Consider the following 18,605-nt stretch of genomic DNA (forward strand, 5'->3'; position numbering starts at 1 on the left):
TTATTTAACCTAGAAAACTAAGTAATGGCTCTCTGTGGACCTCTCCCTCTAAGTTTCTTTTTCTTCACACAGTCTAAAGCTATGCAATAAAAATGTATATAGTGCAGGACCAGTTAGTGATTTATTCTTGCCCCATACCTCAGAAACTGGGGTAAACCCTTGATTTATTCATGCAATCCTTACTGGTAGAAAATCCAGTGGCCTCTAACATCTAGGCATTTATAGTTAAAAGTTTTGTTGCATAACTAGGATTGCACTGTATTACAAAGAGGTTCAGCTCTACAATGAGCATGTAGCCAATGCAGGAATAATCTTGTTCTCCTTAATACAATGATAATATATATTCTCTTCAGTACTCTTGAAGAGAGCTGCAGGAAAACAGCAAAAAAAAAAAAAAAAAAAAGTGTAATTAGAGCACATAATGACATTGGCCATACTATAACATACAAAAGGCTTCAGATAATTTAAGCACTTTTCCAACATTAATTGTTCACCGTAGCCTGTGAGCAACATAGAAGTGTGCCAGCTTTTAGCTGTGTCTCAGCTGGAAGATTTTTTTTGAAAATTGCCAACTTGCCTCCTACGGCTAAAGTTTGGGAATTTAATGTTTTATTTTTAACTAAGTTTCAGATCTTTGACTTATTACAGATTAGCATAGCTCTATTGAATTCTAACCCAGCATCAAGATTTTCAAAGATTTAGATACATATAAGTACAAATAGATGCCAAGCGGTGTTTTAAGCAGATGAACTGTCTATTTTTTTAAACAAATCAGCCCTGCCACCCACCATCTCTGTATTCTAGATATTAAATGCTTTAGAAAGCATGGAGCTAAACCAGCAATTTTGATCTTGAAAAGTTAACTGTGAATGATACAGCATCACTATTATGGTGATGCTCCAAATTTATCCCAGCTGACAAATTTCATTCTATTTAAAGAATGGAAGCAGAAAGGCTTATCCTGTTAGAAAAATATACAGATGTTGGTGTATCTTCATTTTGGCAGGGGCATTACAAGTGGTTATTGGGGAATGAGAAGAGTTCATGATTAATTTACATCTATTTTACAATCCTGTACGTTCCTTACCCCAACATCCCACATTCTTTTTAATGTACTTGTAAGTTGATAGAATTACATCAAAACACACATGGGAAATGGACCATGTCACACATGTTCATGGAATATTTTGTGCCATCTTGTCACCGACTGGCATGAGCAGTACCTTCTTCCTGAGCTCTATGATGCATATGATAAATAGGCAACAAAGCAAATGATTCTATTAAGCTGCTGAAAATTATAAACAGAACTAATAATCCATGCAAGTTCTGTGAAAATGTTCTGTGCTAATGCGTGCCAGGGTGTGCACAAATAATGAATTCAATTTAAAAAATCAGCAGCCAGCAAATTATTACAGCTGAGATACTGCAGAACAGGCTCAACTCCTAGCAGGTCAGACTGCATCTTACATAGCTCAAGGATGACAACTGTGCCTTTAGTCCTGACCATGTACAAGTTGACAAAGGAGCACAAGCAGACAGAAGGAAACAGGAGCAATCTGAAGCAACATTAATAGAATGTTATGCAGTCACCAACTTGTATCCTTATGTCAGAGTAATGCATAACCAAATGTTTTATTAACATGAACAGAACTGTAGTGCCACAGCTGATGCCTGGGACATTTATGTTCCCTACCACTGCTCTGTTGCCAGACACTTTTCAGCTCCAGCTATTTTCTCCAGCAAGTGGTTATTCTCTCCTCTTCCAGTTTGTGGCCTTTTAATATGAAGAAACAAATACACACAGTGAAAGAAATTTTTATACCAATTGGAGGTTAGGCAAAACCATTAGATTGGATGCACTAAATCCCTGTTGCAGTGTGGTAAGCAGTGTGGATTCAACCAGTGTTCAAGGAATTGTTCTTCTGATCTCTGCTCCCAGCGCTGGAGGTAAAGCATATGCTCCTATTTAAAGAAAAGAAAAAGGAATTTAATTATGTAATCACTCAAGTCTAATGTCAGCCCAGTGAACCAGCAAAATTTTACAGCTTATGTAACAGCAATTAATTTACCCCTTAAAATTATCAAATATAGTGCAACAGTGGTGCTAGTCAGCCTGACCCAACTTAGCAATATTTAAAGAATGACATTATCATCCAGAGAGTAAGACTGTTGAGTAAGAATTTTACAATATCCATAAACCAGGAATTCTGGATGCACTTTTCTTATTTTCATATTGAGACAGAAGCCTCCGTTGGTTCTGAGTGTACATAAAGATTCTCATAGCTAAGTCTGTTGTAGCCCTTTTTGAAAACTGATTCCTGATGATTATAAAACATTAACCCTTTAGAGGATCATATGGCAAGATTCCAGTAGTGCCATGCATCAAAGCTGGTTGGTCTTTCTGTGATACATAGAATAATGTGAACTTCACATACTCATTTACAGGTTTTTTGGTGTAACTTACCAAAGTGAGCTGAGTATCGAAAGCTTGGCTTCTATCAGAGATGAAATTTATTTTTAAAAAATTACAGTCTCAGTGCATGTGAGCTCATAAGCTTTGTGAACACTAGCTACTTCTTTTCAAAATACACCCCCATAGCTTTGCACAGTAGGCACTGTAGGACTGGAAGCTGTAGCATAAACCTTTTACACTGGCCAAGTATTTCCACTGTCATCTGGTTCTGTGCTCTTTGTGCTGACCAGAGGGTTGGTATGCTGGGTGCCAGCAGGAAGCATCAGTATCCTGCCTTTTGCTGTGCTTTCTGTCCTCCCAGCACAGGGAGACTTGGATCAAATCCTGCTGTGAACCTGTGGAGAACAGAGCTGTCTGACTGAGAGGATACCACCTGATGTAAAGCAGAGCCTCAGTCATAGTAAAATTCAAATGTGCTGGTAACAAAAATGACATTTTTAAAATAGTCAAGGGTGGCAGATCTTGCTGCCTGTAACTGAACAGGCTTTTGGACTGAAACAGCACTGAGGAAGTCAAACAGTGTCACAAAGAATTGCAAATTAAATTCCCCAGCTCAGCATGATCTGGCCTAGTACAAACAGTTTTTGCTTGAAATAGTGAACAGAGGTGGGTTCATCCCAGCATTCATTTCATTCTGCTACAAAGAATCCATACAAAATCAGGTTTTCTCCTCCAGCCCATGTCAGAGCTGTGCACGGGGATACAGCAGCTCTGCACCATCATTCACAAGGGAAAATCTCCATGTTCCTCATGGCTGGGGGGAGGGGAAATATTCTTTTTATGGGCAGGGATTGGGTTTACTACTGAAAACCTTGACATTGAGAAAAATAAATATTTGTGTTTTAAAAGAAACAATGCTAAAGCCAGCATTGCTGTATAAAAAAAAAATAAACTAGAAGACGGATGGAATTTTTCAACAGTGTTTGCTACTCGTGGTGGTAGTAGCCAGAATCACAGAACTATAGAACAGGTATCTTGAATTGGAAGGGACCTGTAAGGATCATTGAGTCCAACTCCTTACAGAACTACCTGAAACTAAACCATATGACAGAGAGTGTCAGAGGCAGGTATGTAACTTCCTGCAATACAGGATTTAACTCAATCCAACTTTTTGTTTTATTTAACATATGTAATATTCCCTACATAACATGTAATTGTGGTGGGATATTAAGCATAAACATAAATGGGAGCTGCATTCCCAGAAGTTTTCAAAAACTACAAGGCTCATTTAACAACAACTTAGAAATCCTGAGTGTTGTGGGCAGCAGTGATGCCTTCTGGTTTTTGGCTCTGTTGTTTGGTCTGCATGGTAGGAGATTGTTGCCAAGCCTGGTGCAATGTTCCTGTGACAGTTGTGACAGTTTGATATGAGTGTACCTCAGGAGTGGTGTCTGGTCAGCCACCCAGGACAGCCAGGTGGATTCTTTTTGGCTGGTATGCAATATCCATCAGCAATGGAAAAGCACTGTCTGTCTCCACAGCCCAGCAGGGCACATCTCCTGGTAAACTCAGCATCTTGGATTTGTCATCCGTGCAGGATCTATTGTGTGTATCCCAGCTTCTGTGGGTTTTGCTTCTTCAGAACCATGTAATTTTAGCACAGTTTATTCACTTTGGAAAGAAATAAGCAGTAATTTCAAAAATAACTCAAGTACCTCTTGAGAAGTGCAAAACTGTCACGTCTTGTTCAAGGACGTAAAACAGAAGGCTCCTTAATTTTTGTTGTTGGAATATGGTTTAAAAATAAGTAAATGTAACTGCTGCATGCAAAAACAATGCTGCTGCATTAAGCCAGTAGCTAAAAATTTCTCCAATATCAAAGCAAACCATCGTATCTGTAGCATTTATAAAGAAATGAATGAAAGTAAGTGATTTTAGAAGCTGATTCAGAGCTACCTCAATCTCCACACCGACCACTGACACCTTCGTCTCCTTTCTGCCTCGAGTGCAGAATGTACTGTAAGCAGAAGACATTTCCTGTTATTTAGTTTTTCAGGAACAACCTGATGAAATCCACGTTTCTATAATGAAAAGCCACTTTCTTCTCAATAATTTAATCGGCATTTTTGAACCATGATAAATAATTTCCACATTCTGCAAGCATACATTTCCTGAGCAATATTCAGCTCTTGCAGAATGCTATTTAACAGTAACTGAAGGGATGGAGAGAGGTTTTATTAATATTTTAAGGAAGAACTCATCTGCTTGGAAGGATGATGTTCATAATGTATTGCTGTAGAAATTTAATACTGAGAACAAATCATTTTGGTTTTTTGGTGGGTTGTTTTGGGGGGGGTTAGGTAATGTAATTTAATATTAAATATCATAGATCACCCTCATTGGCTCATCAGGGAAACCAGCTTTTCTCTGTCTCTCTTCACGACGAGTTCTCAGAAGTTGTTTGGCTTCTTTTTCAGCCAAAATTGGTGAACCATCTAAAAACAGCGAAACAGAAATTAGTTCTGAAATTACAAAAAAGTTAGGATTTTATCTGTCAGTTGTAAAATGAAATGTCTCCAAACCTGATTTTTGTCTATATACAAAGTGTTCTTTCATTACAGCCCCCTCCCAAGAGATATTGCATTCCAGGAGATATGAGTGGAATTTTAAACCATTTTTATATTTGTTCTTTCTATAGTTCTACTGGTATGAAGTAACCCCTATGTATTCATGTTACCCTCTGAAATGAGAAAATATTATAGCACCATCTAACCACTGCTGTTAGTAACTCTTTCAATTCTTTGCTCTTTCTGTGTTGCTTTACTTTTTAGGATTATTTATCAAAGTAACGAGTTAGATTTTTGTTGCAAAGAAGAGATTGCATTGAGCATTTAGCTTGCAGGACATTGGTAAAATAATATCAAAATAATAAGTACATAAAATAAAACTTTTTTGGTTTAGAATAAATTCCTACAGTGTGCTAATGCAGAGATTAAAACAGCTAAAACAGTAGCATGATTGTTAAAAATCAAATAATGGAAAGCCTGCAATATAAAAATAGTTAAGTATTAAAAATTAAATACAAAGATAACAAAATGCAAGGCTGGCAAACTAATACTATTATAATGTGCTCTACAGCTCTACTTACATAGGCAAGTTTGTTTTATATAAACTCATACCTGTGAAAGTGGCCATGAGGACCAAAAAGAAGACAACCACAACTAACTTCTTCATTCTGATTCTGCTTTCTCTCAGCCTGTTCCAAAATGAGTAACGTAGGCTGAGGCATCAGCCTATTTGAAGTAGCTACATCAGTCACAAATGTTTGTTTATGCTTTAACTTTAATTTGAGTGATAGTATGATTTGGAAGACATCTGGCCTGAAGTTTTGAATATGGCTATTATCTGCCCACACATTCTCAGCATAACTCCTCTCCTGAGGGAAAGAAAACAGAAGACCATTTTTCCACTTCAGAGTTACACTGGATATTTTGATTTTGTGAAAACAAAACATGAGCTTAAATCCAGCATAGTAAGCAATGGGTTTTAGGTGCCTAAAATAAGCAATTGTTTTTTAAAAGAAATAATTGCCAATTCCTTAATGCTAATCTCAAAGGCAGCTGAAAAGGGGCTCCTTTGTCAAAAACTGTACTCCAGCACAGGAGTACATCTGAAGGTGGATTAACTCTAGCAAAGCCAAATTATCACTGCTGAAAAACAAAGCAGGGAGTTTTTTATCAGATTAATAGAATTATACAAGTGAAAACTCCCATAATACTTCTCTTTTTAGGACAATGTAGTTAAAAAAAAATTATAAATGGCCTTAGTAGTAAATACAGAGTGAATCAAGACTGTCTGGTAAGTGCTGTAATTGCAAACATGTAGTTTCTGCCTTGCAAAATGTGTCTGTCTGGACTATCCCAAGCAGCACCAGCACCAACAATTGTAGGAAGGTAATTGTCTGTTTGAATAAGACACTGGGGAAATAAGGAGTTGGAATTCCTCAGTGACCCTCACACAAGCTGTGGGCTTATTAGAATCTGGCATAGCCACGGGCTGAAACGGAGCTGTAGTGTGAGATGCCAGGAATGGAGCAGGGGATGGAAGGGAAGCACGTCTGGGGTTGGACAGTTCTGATGTCCCATCCCGGGACTGTTCTTGGAAGCCTAAGGACTGTCGAACTGTGGAGCATTTGCATTTTTCAGCACGTGTTTTAAGATACGGAGAGCCAGAAATGCCAATGTTATGTCTACTATGTGGATTTACGTGTTGCTCAAGATCCTGTTTTGAAAGTGCAAAAAATCTGTAGTTTCCAATAGCAGCAACTGCTTATTTTTAGAACTGCTACAAGGGAACCATAATAAGGACAGAACGAAATTATGGGGGGGGAAAGTATTTATGGCTGGGGCACTAATGGAACAAACATGATGATTTAGCCCGAATCGGGTCAGCCGCCGCCTCTCCGAGGCCCCTCGCTTTGTTTCTGGCGCCCTGTGCCCCGCGGGAGATGAAGTTGGGCCGCCCTGCCGCGTACCGTCGGGGAGGCGATAAACCCGGAGTCGCGATATACCGGTGACAAACCGGTGACAACCCCGTGACAGGCCGGGCCGCTTCCGGGCGCTGCCCGTCTCCTGGCAACCGCCGCTTCCGCTTCCGCCGCATCCCGCGGGTCGCCGCTCGCCTCTTCCCGCCCGTGGGCCCGACTGAGGCGGCCTCGCCTGCGGGGAGCCCGGACGGGAGCCCCTGAGCCCCTCCGGGAGGGGCGGCAGCGGCATCCCCCAGCGCGGGAGTGCGGCGGCTGAGGGGAGGCGGGGTGAGGGGTCGGGGGCCTCTGCGCGGTGCCGGTTCCCGCACAGGCAGAGGGGCCCGGGTGGAAGCGGAGGTTTTGGGGGCAGCCGGGCCCGTGTGGAGGCTCCTTCCCGGGAAAGCGATCGGGAGAGGGGCCGTGCCGGGGGGAGGCCGGACACCGGCCGGCATTGCGCTGGGCCCGGGGAGGAGGAGGAGGAGCCCCTCGTCCCTGGGCAGCACCCGGGTCCGTATGTTGGCCGTTGGGTCGGACGCGGGGGGAAATCGTCGCTCAGCCCTAAGAAGGGATTAAAAGATGTTTCCTGAAGCTGCGCGTTGGGTCCTGGAACGAGGAGGCCGTTGCCGGTCTCTCCCTGCCGTCCTGCCCAGCCGTGTGAGGGGTTAGGCGGGGAGGCCGAGCTGCTGAGGGATGGGGGGCACGGAGAGCAGGCGCGGCAGCTCCATCTCGGTCGTCGCAGACTGGAGTTTGGTGTTTTGGACTCTGTGCTCGGTGCTGCTGCCGGTGCTGATCACCCTGTGGTGTAGCTTCCAGCGGTCCCGGCGGCAGCTCTTAATCCGAGACATCTTTCGCAAGAGCAAACATGACTGGCGCTACACGGACCTCTTCGGCCAACCCTCCTACTGCTGCGTGTGTGCTCAGCACATCCTTCAGGGAGCTTTCTGCAACTGCTGCGGGCTGCGAGTCAGCGAAGGATGCCTGAAGAAAGCCGACCAGCTCTTCCTCTGCAAGGAAATCATGATGAGGAGCAATGGTGGAGCCCCCAGCTCTCTGCCACACCACTGGATCAGAGGCAACGTCCCGCTCTGCAGCTGCTGTATGATCTGCAAACAACAGTGCGGCACACAGCCCAAGCTCTGTGACTACAGGTACTGCCAGGGAATGTGGTTTGGGGATGAGAAAGTGTGACAGCCTGTCAGAACTGGGGTTTCCACACGTTTATTGGAACACGTCACCCCAAAGGAGGTTGTGTGCGAGTGGAATATGAAACCTTGGTAAAAAAAAACCTGCTTCAAAGAATCTAAAATGAAAATGGATGCTTGTGGTTAATCTGAGTCATAGATTAAGAGGAAGGCATTGCATCTCGTGTTCTCTCAATTGCAGCACTTTAGCATGATCTGCTGGCTACTGTGTAATTGCATATAAAAGGCTCTCTATGTCCAAGACAGTTTATATTTTAGGGGATGACCTTAAGAAGGTTCTAATGGACTTGTCATTTGTACAGTGGGTAGTCAGAGCAATTTGGATGACACAGCTCATCATTTAGAGTGCCAAAATATGTCTGCATCTCTCTGAAAAATTGGCATCTCCTCAGTGCAGTGAGAACAAATATCTAATAGCTGTTTTATGTTGATCATTTTTAAGGGCACTCAAAAAAAGCTAACGGGATGTTTTAAAAGCAGTTATAATCAGTTGTTTGTGGTAAGAGTGATAAAAATTTCAAGGAACTGTTGAATGGGTTTGCACTGTCATCAGTAAGGCTGCTTGCAGAGTTGTTAGCGTGACACATAGTGGCACTTTGTGCTAAAATATAGTGCTAGTGATCCACCTAGAATCACAGAAAGAAATCATATAGTCTTGGATACAGTATGTTACTTCAGCTTGCATAAAGGATGTCATCTTTCCAGCAGGTATTTCTGCCATCTTTTGCTTTGCTTCTGTGTGATACTGTGTAATTGCCTGGTTAAGTAAGTGGAATTACAGTGTAACTGAACATAGTGCTAGAAACAAAACCTTGAGACCATGTAGGAGAGGATTTTGGAGGCAAAGGGGAAAGGAAGAAGGGAAAAAGAAGTCACACTGCAGGGCAAGCATCATTGCTACTCTTGTTATGTAATGGATTAGGCAGAAGGACTCCAAAAATAGATTTTACAGCTGATTAAACCAAGGCTTTGGATGTAGCAAACGAGTATTAACATTCTGCAGAGGCTGGCAGTGGGTATTGCAGTATTTCCTCTTGTTCTGGTCCATTTTCCATTTTGGAATAGGTCAAAAAGCTGTTTTGCATAACAAAATCCCATCAGCCTTGCACAGCACTGTTTAACCTTTTAGGTTTCAGACTTAGAGGTATTCTCAATCTTAAGAAATGTATTCATGTTATCAGTAACACTATTGAACTCTAGGGCTTTATCTGTGCTCTTTAAGGGTGGGCAGAAGTTCAGTTTCTCATACAAGCTTTCAGTGCAACTGTGTTGCAGACAATGCAAGAGGATATTTTCAGCACCTGTTTGGTTTTTTTTTAATTAAAAATAATAGAATTAATTTTAAATGGCAGAGGATTTTTTTCCACAGAATTCAAATGCTTTTCTAGACTTAAAAGCACACGATCAGGTTATGGAATTTTCTATAGCTACTACTTAGTCATGTAAACTTCCAGAGAATGCATGGTTTTCTCTCTCACATGCTTAAAATATTACTTATAATGGTGCATGTAAACATAAATACTTTTCTGAAATAATGAGCAAAATCAGTGCGCCTGTTGGTCTAGGATTTTTCTTCATGTTTTTTGGACTTTTTTTCCAGATGTGTGTGGTGTCAGTACACTGTACATGATGAATGCATGATAGAGTGTTTAAAGACTGAGGAGTGTACATTTGGAGAATTCAGAGACTTAATTATTCCACCATACTATTTGTCTACAATCAACCAGATGCGCAAAGAAAAAAGAAACAGTTATGAAAAGGTAAATATCTACTGCTCTTGGTTTTGTAGTGTTTTAAAGAAACCAACCAACCAACAACAACAATAAACCCACGACATTAAAACTTGAACTTGGTGGATTAGCTATCAAGTAACTGTTTCAATATATAAAGTGCTCACAGTGTTATTTTGGAGTTGTGTTGTTATTTTATTCATGTGGTTGTTGAAGCATGAGCAGACAATTGTATTTTCTTATTCCAAAACACCAATGAGGTTTGGTATCTCCATTTCTTAAAATGTTTTGTGATTTTTTTCTATGTGTTCATAACATTGTAGTATTTGTTGTCCTAGACACTGTAGAGGAGGAATCTTCAACCTTGGTGTGTCAGAAGTATTTGTTTCTACTTTGACTGGTTTTTGAATGGTTTTGGAGGAAGGCTTTAAATGCTTTCAAACATACAGTATTTGTTTTACTGATTACTGTTACCTTTTTGCAGGTAGTACCTTACTGCAGAAAACACTGGATGCCAGTGATTGTCCTGGCTAATACTCGTAGTGGAAACAACATGGGTGAAACCTTACTAGGAGAATTCAAAAGTCTGCTGAACCCTGTTCAGGTATTTACAGTGAAAAGCCATTATAATAAAGTAAAAGTTCAAATTAGAATGAACATCAGTTTGCTTACAGTAGAATCCTGTGGAAGATCAGTAAAGGAAACAAATTCATATACTTGGGCTTTTGAGACAGAATAGTTTTCAGAAAGAGACCAGAAATGCAGAGGCTTCTCCCACCCCCATGTTTGTTATGGTCCAGTTTTCTCTTCTAGTAATACGTGCACTAATGCTGTTGAGTGTCTGACTCTTGAAACAGTCTACAAGTTTTAGAAAAGGAAACATTTAGATTTGCTTAATTTGTAACCTTTATTTGTTTAAATCCTCACTTCACTTGTGACAGTGTCAGTGTTTACAGTTGCTGCTTTTTCTTGTCATGGTCCCCTTAAAATCCAGTGGCATGGCACAGGATGTTGACGTAAGGCAGTTGTTCCTGGGATTTCCTGGAGGCACCTTAATATTCTTCCTTTAAAGTTCAAAACCCAGCCTTAGAATGCTGCCTAATGGAAATCACTAAGTGTTTGTTTTAACTGTATCCCAGTTAAGGCTTTAAAGAACCTCTTTGTATGCTGAGTATTTAAAAATAGCTTTTTTCTGAAGTCTTTCATCTTTACAGAATTCATCACAATATATCTAGTTAAACTTTTCTTAGGACCCTCAGCTCGGTTTATTAATTAATTATTAATTCTTAGTGAAGCAGCTGGAGCTCTATTGTCAATTTGGGAAAACAAATCCTGCTCTCAAAAGTCAAGACAGCTTGTTTGCTAATGTAACATTGTAATTGGAGAATCTTTGTTTCGCATTAGAATGAACTTGTGAAACAAATCCCCAGGGTGTTCTGTGAACCTACAGAACTCTTTTATTTTCCTGTCTCCTAGGTTTTTGATCTAAGCAAAATTGCACCAGCTAAAGCACTCCAACTTTGTACCTTGCTGCCTTGCAGTGCTGTCAGGGTTCTTGTCTGTGGTGGGGATGGCACAGTAGGCTGGGTCCTGGATGCAATCGATGAAATGAAGATAAAGGTATTGTGATAAAATATCAAAGATATTTTATGGAGAAATGAGTTTTGAAGCTGCTAAAGAGCTCCATCCACCTAATCTCTTGCCTGCATTTATTATTTTGATATTGCTGATAAGCAGAATTGCTATGTTGAGGTGTGGGGGGGATGCATCTTGTTATGAGTGCCCTATAGTTCAGGGAAAGAATGAGAGTTTTAGATTTTAAATGATATTTTAAATAATTATTTTCTGCAGAACGAGAACAAATTGCAGAAAATTTTATGTATTGTTCTTTCCTCATTGTCTAAACAGATCTATTTTGTCATGAATGGCATCACTAATAATGGCTGATGTGTTCTGATCGCTTGATTCTCCCAACATGCTCTTTATAACAATCTCATAATTTTGCTGGCTATGCTGCCTATATTGCCAGTGCATGAATGAATGCAGCAATTTGCCTTTGCTTCTTATATATTCTAAAGAATCTGCCAGTCTTCAGCCAAACCCATTAATGACAAGTAGAGAAGGAAAACTTAAGCTGTATGTTTACTGTTTGTTTGAGATGGAATATATTCCAATTTACTGAGTACTACTAAGAACTCCTGAGAAAATGAAGAATAATTACTAGAGCATTAATGCTTTACCTAATACAATTTTTCTTTAGTGATAAAAGGAAGAAATCTACTTATCTTACATCAAGATAATCTTGTGGTTTAAATTTCTTTTATCTTTTATGTGTCTTTAATTTCTTATCCTGCAGCTTTCTTGTTAACACATGAAGTGTTGTAGCTGAAGGCTATTACAACTTCATGCACAGTTAAACTGAGGTGCTTTGAGAATTTTTATGTACTGATAAAGTAGAAAGGCAACAAAATGTAACTATAAAGGTTCATGAACATGAGTCTTGAACACTCAATATATTGTCCCTCAGAGCCAATATAATTGATGAAATCTGGGTTCTTTGTTTCCAAGTATTCAATTAGAGCCATTGGAGCTATAAAAATACTGTTGAGATTATCAGCAAAACTTTTTTATCAGCAGTTGGTTATTTGCTCTGTTTATTTATCTAGACTCTGAGATATGGGTTTACCTGATAACCTCTGCTTGAGGAAATAGTAACCATAGTGCCTCATACTGCAAGTATTTGTCACAGCTGAATTGCAAAGGCCATTGTATGTCTGAAGTAACTGTTCGCCCTTCTGTGGTAAAGAGAGCAAAGACCTTTGCTGGTGGCCATTTTGACCATCTGCTTCTGTCATTTTGTGAGCTGCAGAGATGATTATCATCTCCATCTGTTGGCAACAGCTGGATTTGTCTGTGCATGTGGCACCTCTGAAACTTAGATACTGACTCCTCTAGTATTTGAGTTTTTCTGTGATTAAATACTCTAGTATGAGGTGCATATGTTGCTTCAGACATCACTTCAGTCTTGTAAGAGCATTTTGGTGGCTTGTTACAGTTCTCAGCCTTGTGTCTTAGTGTTCCTACCACTCCCCAGAGGTGTGTGCAGTCACAGTGTTAGTAACTCGCCCATGGCTGCAGCAAGTCAGCAGCAAATCATCATGAAATCAGATGAGAAGTTCAGGCTTCCTCTTCCAGATCCAAACAATCATTCTCCTAAAAGGAATACTCTGCTCAGCATTAATTCTGCTTTGTTTCCATATTGTGTTTGTATTCTCTTTCCTTCTCACAATGCTTTAACATTTTTTTCTTTACATTATCCCTATGCTAAGTACCTCAGTGTCCTGTCTGCTGTACTAGCACTGCCAGTTCTGTTGCTCTGCACTAATAGGCTGCTATGAAGATGAATGATATTTATCTAATCTGAATGTTTGGGGGTAAAAGGAAGAAAGTGAGTGCTGAAGGTGGAGCTAATGTACAGTGTTTCTGTATCTTAGGGCCAAGAACGTTTTATTCCACAAGTTGCAATTTTACCTTTGGGAACAGGTAATGACCTGTCCAATACACTGGGCTGGGGTGCAGGTTATGCTGGAGAAGTCCCTGTAGAGCAAATCCTAAGAAATGTCATGGAGGCAGATGGAATCAAACTAGACAGGTAAGTAACATGAAAAGATAAGTTCTGTATATCTAAATGCCACTATAGCTCTGCTGATACCTAGTTAAAGAAACACAAGTATTGCTGGAGGGATCTGCTAAATAACTGAGGGCCAAAATTAGTCTTTATTTAATTGTTCAAAAAGGCTTAAATCTTTGATAATTTAACTAAATGTAAATCTTCCAACTTGATCCACATATAGATAGGAGATTCTGAACTACAGTTTTGATACTGAGAAGAGTGTGTCTGTCATGAGTCTAAAGAATAGCTGTTGTTTTTCAGGTGGAAGGTTCAAGTAACAAACAAAGGATACTACAACTTAAGGAAACCAAAGGTATGGATTGCAAGTATAAATACAAATTCTATGGAATACATGTATGTTCATACTTTTCTGGTTACCTGCTTCCCATTTAACACTGTGACCTGGAAATCTAATAATGGTAATTAATTAAGACCATAATTAGCAGTTCTATCTTACAGGTATTCACAATGAACAACTACTTTTCAATAGGACCTGATGCTCTCATGGCTTTAAATTTTCATGCTCATCGTGAGAAGACTCCCTCTTTGTTTTCCAGCAGAATTATTAATAAGGTGTGTTTGTTAAGTAACATTTTCTGCTTGTAGTTATTGACCTGACTGAAGACTATTTTTTGCTTTCCATTGATTTACTCCCCCTACTTCTTTTCATGCCATCTCAAGAGTTTGTAGGGGGAAGGGGATTTTTTGGGGAAGGGAATTCCATGGGTAAAACATTTCCAGCCTACTCACAAGTGTCCTGCCTTGCCTCTGCTTTCTTGCTTGCTTGCAGAATGTGCTGTTTGTTCAGCTTCTGCTGAACAGAATGTCTCATTTGCTTTAAACATAGTGGGTCACTTTTAAAGTGGAAAGCAAGTTTCTTATGCAAGTTGTAGCTTACCTCATGAAGAAAACTTAGATGCAGGATGTGCAATTAAGCTGCCTATGAATTTTAGGTAAGGTTTGCAGAACTGTAACAATACATGAATATTTCAAATAGTCTTACTATGTGTTGGCATTTTCTAAGTGTTTTTTGTTTTCACTGTTTGTTTTTCTTTTTAGGCTGTTTATTTTTTTTATGGAACCAAAGATTGCTTAGTACAAGAATGTAAAGATCTTAACAAAAAGGTTGAGGTAAGTTTTTTAACTTGCTTATAGTGGCAAATAGTGGACTGTTAAATACAACTTGTGAAAAGAAAGGGGAAACTTTTGCAGTTTACATCTGTATGATATTTGTACAAGGATGGCTCTATGTTCCTTTTGCTGTCTGTACCTTAATTTATGGAATTCATGTCTTTTTCATTTGCCTTTGCATAAGAGAATTATGTAAGTGTATGTTTCTTTTTCTTTTCTCTGTTAACAGAAATTTATTACAGCTTAAGATTTATTAGGAAGTTAGAAGTCATTTCTTTAAAGAATGAGAAGAAAACATGTTCTGATAGTAAGGTTTTTCTCTAAGTGGAAGCCTGTTAAATGCATAACAAGAATAAACTAGCTTATACTGAAGTACTGAATTGGAGCAACAGTAATTAACTTCTGTTTGTCTTCTAAAGCTAGAGTTGGATGGTGAAAGGATCGAGTTGCCCAATCTGGAAGGCATCATTGTCCTGAATATTGGCTACTGGGGAGGTGGCTGCAGGCTCTGGGAAGGAATGGGAGATGAGCCTTACCCCTTGGCAAGGTACACAGTCCATCTTCTTTCTTCTGTTTAATTCTTGCAGGGTAAGCAATTCCCCCCAGCAGGTTGTGCTTCTGTAGCCAGTTTTATCTGAACATCAGACTTGTGACAGTAGGTAGTCTCAGATTTTTGTTTTCCTCATGTTAGACTTGCACTAAGTGCATCCTACACAACAGGGTTGTTTTCTAAGACCTTCTCAAAGTGTTTGGCATGATCAGGCAATAGTGTTGAAGAGGGTATTAAAAATAAATGTAGCCTTCAAAAAGCTGAAGGTATATCTGTTTCAGAATATAATAGGACACGTCTTAATAGAGTTTAAAATGTGAAACAGTAAGAAAACAAGCAAAGAATTTGACATCCATACTTGAGGAAGTTGTCTGGAGCAATACTGAAGAGGGGAATAGGTGGCTGTATTTATATATGGTCATATATCCACAATTTCCAGAAGCTAATTAGGGTGGACCAGCTGATGTATTCCTCCACAATTGCATTTTATATGGCTTCATTTGTCCTTTGGTGTTACTTGTTTTCCAGCACAAATGGATAGTTTCAACACCTGTGTAGAATAATTTCTTCTTTATAGGAATAGCCATGAAAGGACTGTGTAATAATCTTCTAGAGCTCATGAGCATCACAAAAAATAGTCTTTCTTAATTCACAGACATGATGATGGGCTTCTGGAAGTTGTTGGTGTCCATGGTTCTTTCCACTGTGCCCAGATTCAGGTGAAACTGGCAAATCCTGTTCGCCTAGGCCAGGCACATACAGTGAGGGTAAGTGGTGTTTATGAACATGTTTCCATAAATATTTTTTTAATACACAGTGTAGAATCTCAAGCACTCAGCTGTCTGACACTAAGTTGTAGTTTGTGGTCGAGTTAAATATTTCCCTTGCTTAATAAAAACCAATGATGTGACACTTCACAGTGCTCTGTTGCTATGGTTATACACCCTTTCTCCCTGGCCGGGCTGAAAATGCGCAGCATGTTGTGGTTGTAAAAGGTACCCTCACAGCTCCTCTGAACAGCTGTGACCGTGTGTTTTGTGTTTACTACCAGCTGATCTTGAAGAGCTCAAAGATGCCAATGCAGGTGGATGGAGAGCCCTGGGCTCAGGGGCCCTGCACTGTCACCATCACTCACAAGACACACGCACTGATGTTGTACCACGCGGGGGAACAGAGCGACGACGACGCTTCCAGCGCGTCTGAGCAGGACCACATCAGAGAGCAGGCAGATGAAGATGTGTAGTTTTTGTGGAATTCTGTGTAATGCAGCAATGAACTTCAGCTCATGAAAAGCCCGGAGAACATCTAACCCAGCTTAAAATTTCTGCTGTAAGGTTGTGAATGAACTGGAGCTGAGGAAAAAGCCATGCTTTCGTGTTCTTGAAAACTTTCACAGCTGAAATACCACAACTTTTTGCCTTTTATTATTGGTGGTGATGCTCAGCCTCTCTAGCTGGAGGAGTCAGTTACTCTAATGGCAGGAGACAGACAAGTGCTGAAGCCCTTCTTTGCTGTGGAATTGGATCTTCTTAGTGTGCAAAAGGTTTAATACCCTTGGAAAGGGGAGCAACAAAGAGTTTGTCCTGCTTCCACTTGCCCTCACCCCCAGAGCAGTTCCACAACAGAAAACCAGACCAAGGAGGATATGGGCTGGTTTTCTGACAGCCTGCTCTTGGCTGCCAGCTCTGCTTTGGAACAGGACAAATGCTTTTTGGGCCACTTGGATGTGAACTGCTTATGCTTGTGCAGTGCATATCTAAGAGGCTTGAGTGGGAGAGCAGAGGATCCAGGAGCTCTTGGGAAGGTGTTTAGATAGAAAGATGCTTTTGGACCAAAGGTTTCTGGAAAGGTTCTGTTAGTGAATTACCTTTCCAGTGGCTTTGCAAGCCACAGATAGAGTACTTCTAAGGTCTCAAGTACCCAAGATGAAACTTAAAAATAATTGTACCATGACTTGCACTGAATGATCCTTTGACTGACTTTGCTTCAGTTCAGTAAGAGACTAATTCTAGTTTTTGCAAATAGCAACATCTTAGTTCTTGAGGAGGCTTTCTGGAGGAGAACTTGGATACATGAGCTGTCTTTTTTAGCTATTTACAAGGGTTTAAAGAAATACTGAGGATTTGCAAATGTGAGGGTTTTTTTAAAGGCTTGTAAAAGTTCTCACTTCATAATCACCTGAAAATGATCAATAGGAAGTCAGTCTGTTAACTGTTAAACTGTGGAAGTTGAGAGCTGAGTCTGCAGAGTTTTGCAAGTTCTGGGATTCATGTACATAATTTGATTGTGAAAAAAAGCACAGAAGCATTTGTTTTCTGACTGTCTCTTAGGGGGTCAAAGATATCCTGTTGGACCTCAAAGTTTTTTTCCCATGTGAATATAGGGTGAGAAAAAGATTGGTGGTCTATCCTGATACTAAAGAACAGGTACAACAGGACATGGAAACTCTCAGTTTGGCATATCTGAAGCTTCTCAGGTTAAAAGCTTCTCAGGTGAAAACATTTTTATGGTTAACAGAAGTAAAATCCTGCTTCCTTTTTTCTATTCTTTTGTAGGTATTTTAAGCCTACAGCAAGTCAGAGCTATGAGTTGAGGTTTAAAATTTTTCACAAAGTAATTAATTTAAGTCCAGGTGAGTTACTGAAGATGATCTTCCAATTAGGAAGAGAATTTATGCTGAATGTATCATGTAAGCCAAGATCCTAAGAGAAGTTGAAAGCCTTGGTCTGAACTTTGAATGCTGCTGGTTTTGTCAGAACTCCTCCAGTCTTTTTTTTTTTTTTTTTTTTTTTTTTTTGTCTTTATTTTTTGTCTTTGGTCTTTTTTTTGCTTGTTTTTTTTTCTTCAGTTCTCTATGCTAACATCGAGTAAAGTAGGCTGTGTTTCTAGGTTTTGTAAAATGAAGCTGTTTTTCAACAGTATGTAAAATATTTGCATTACCAGTGAATGAACTATTTATATTTTAAAATAATTTATTGAAACCTTGGCAAAGTCAGTATTTTTAAAACCTTAAATTGTAATTTTCTTTAAGAGCATTTTTAACTTGATGGTATTCATAACAGAAACTGTATGTGCTAGATCTTAAATACTACTGATTATCATTGAAATTAAATGCCTATCATTTAGGCATTTATAGCTGCCTAAAAATGTGATTGGAGTGTGTAATGAACAGTAAAGTAGAAGCCATTTGTAAATGCCATGTTCATAGGCCTTATACATATAATTATTTAATTGTATGTAAATATAGAGAACAAATTAATAGTTTAATCTATGTAAAAAGTGTTTAAAATACCCAAAAGCATACTATGTTAGATAAATCCACTATCCTTTTTTTCTTAGTTATGAAGTTCAATTTGTATTAGCTTCAGAAATCTTACTAGT

The 18,605-nt window shown here is 39.5% G+C and overlaps 2 protein-coding genes across 2 annotated transcripts; one reads left to right on the forward strand and one right to left on the reverse strand.

The window, feature by feature from the left end:
* Positions 1-297: 297 nt before the first annotated feature.
* On the reverse strand, positions 298-5,647 carry C18H17orf67 (chromosome 18 C17orf67 homolog). The gene is made up of 4 exons (XM_008494460.2): positions 5,593-5,647; positions 4,808-4,908; positions 1,823-1,962; positions 298-368 (listed from the first exon to the last, which is right to left on the reverse strand). Exons 1-3 carry the CDS (start codon positions 5,645-5,647, stop codon positions 1,846-1,848), a joined length of 273 nt encoding a protein of 90 aa, XP_008492682.1. The 3' UTR covers positions 298-368; positions 1,823-1,845.
* A 1,896-nt stretch (positions 5,648-7,543) lies between these two features.
* Positions 7,544-17,942, forward strand: DGKE (diacylglycerol kinase epsilon). Its single transcript, XM_030461778.1, has 11 exons — positions 7,544-8,086; positions 9,741-9,900; positions 10,355-10,474; positions 11,347-11,490; positions 13,365-13,522; positions 13,805-13,856; positions 14,003-14,116; positions 14,603-14,674; positions 15,094-15,221; positions 15,880-15,991; positions 16,276-17,942. The coding sequence occupies exons 1-11, from the start codon at positions 7,629-7,631 to the stop codon at positions 16,465-16,467; spliced, it is 1,710 nt and encodes a 569-aa protein (XP_030317638.1). The 5' UTR covers positions 7,544-7,628; the 3' UTR covers positions 16,468-17,942.
* The last annotated feature ends 663 nt before the right edge of the window (positions 17,943-18,605 follow it).

Source organism: Calypte anna, chromosome 18 (assembly GCF_003957555.1).
Source record: "Calypte anna isolate BGI_N300 chromosome 18, bCalAnn1_v1.p, whole genome shotgun sequence".
Lineage (NCBI taxonomy): Eukaryota > Metazoa > Chordata > Aves > Apodiformes > Trochilidae > Calypte > Calypte anna.

Bases quoted from the DNA above. Each gene is read 5' to 3' on its own strand.
- DGKE (XM_030461778.1), top strand. From the start codon at position 7,629: ATGGGGGGCACGGAGAGCAGGCGCGGCAGCTCCATCTCGGTCGTCGCA. The intron at 8,087-9,740 runs GTACTGCCAGGG...CTTTTTTTCCAG, and splicing joins CCCAAGCTCTGTGACTACAG to ATGTGTGTGGTGTCAGTACA. The intron at 14,675-15,093 runs GTAAGTTTTTTA...TGTCTTCTAAAG, and splicing joins ATCTTAACAAAAAGGTTGAG to CTAGAGTTGGATGGTGAAAG.
- C18H17orf67 (XM_008494460.2), bottom strand. From the start codon at position 5,647: ATGAAGAAGTTAGTTGTGGTTGTCTTCTTTTTGGTCCTCATGGCCACT. The intron at 4,909-5,592 runs GTATGAGTTTAT...CGCTGTTTTTAG, and splicing joins CCTCATGGCCACTTTCACAG to ATGGTTCACCAATTTTGGCT. The intron at 1,963-4,807 runs GTGATCTATGAT...TTCTTTAAATAG, and splicing joins TCCCTGATGAGCCAATGAGG to GAGCATATGCTTTACCTCCA.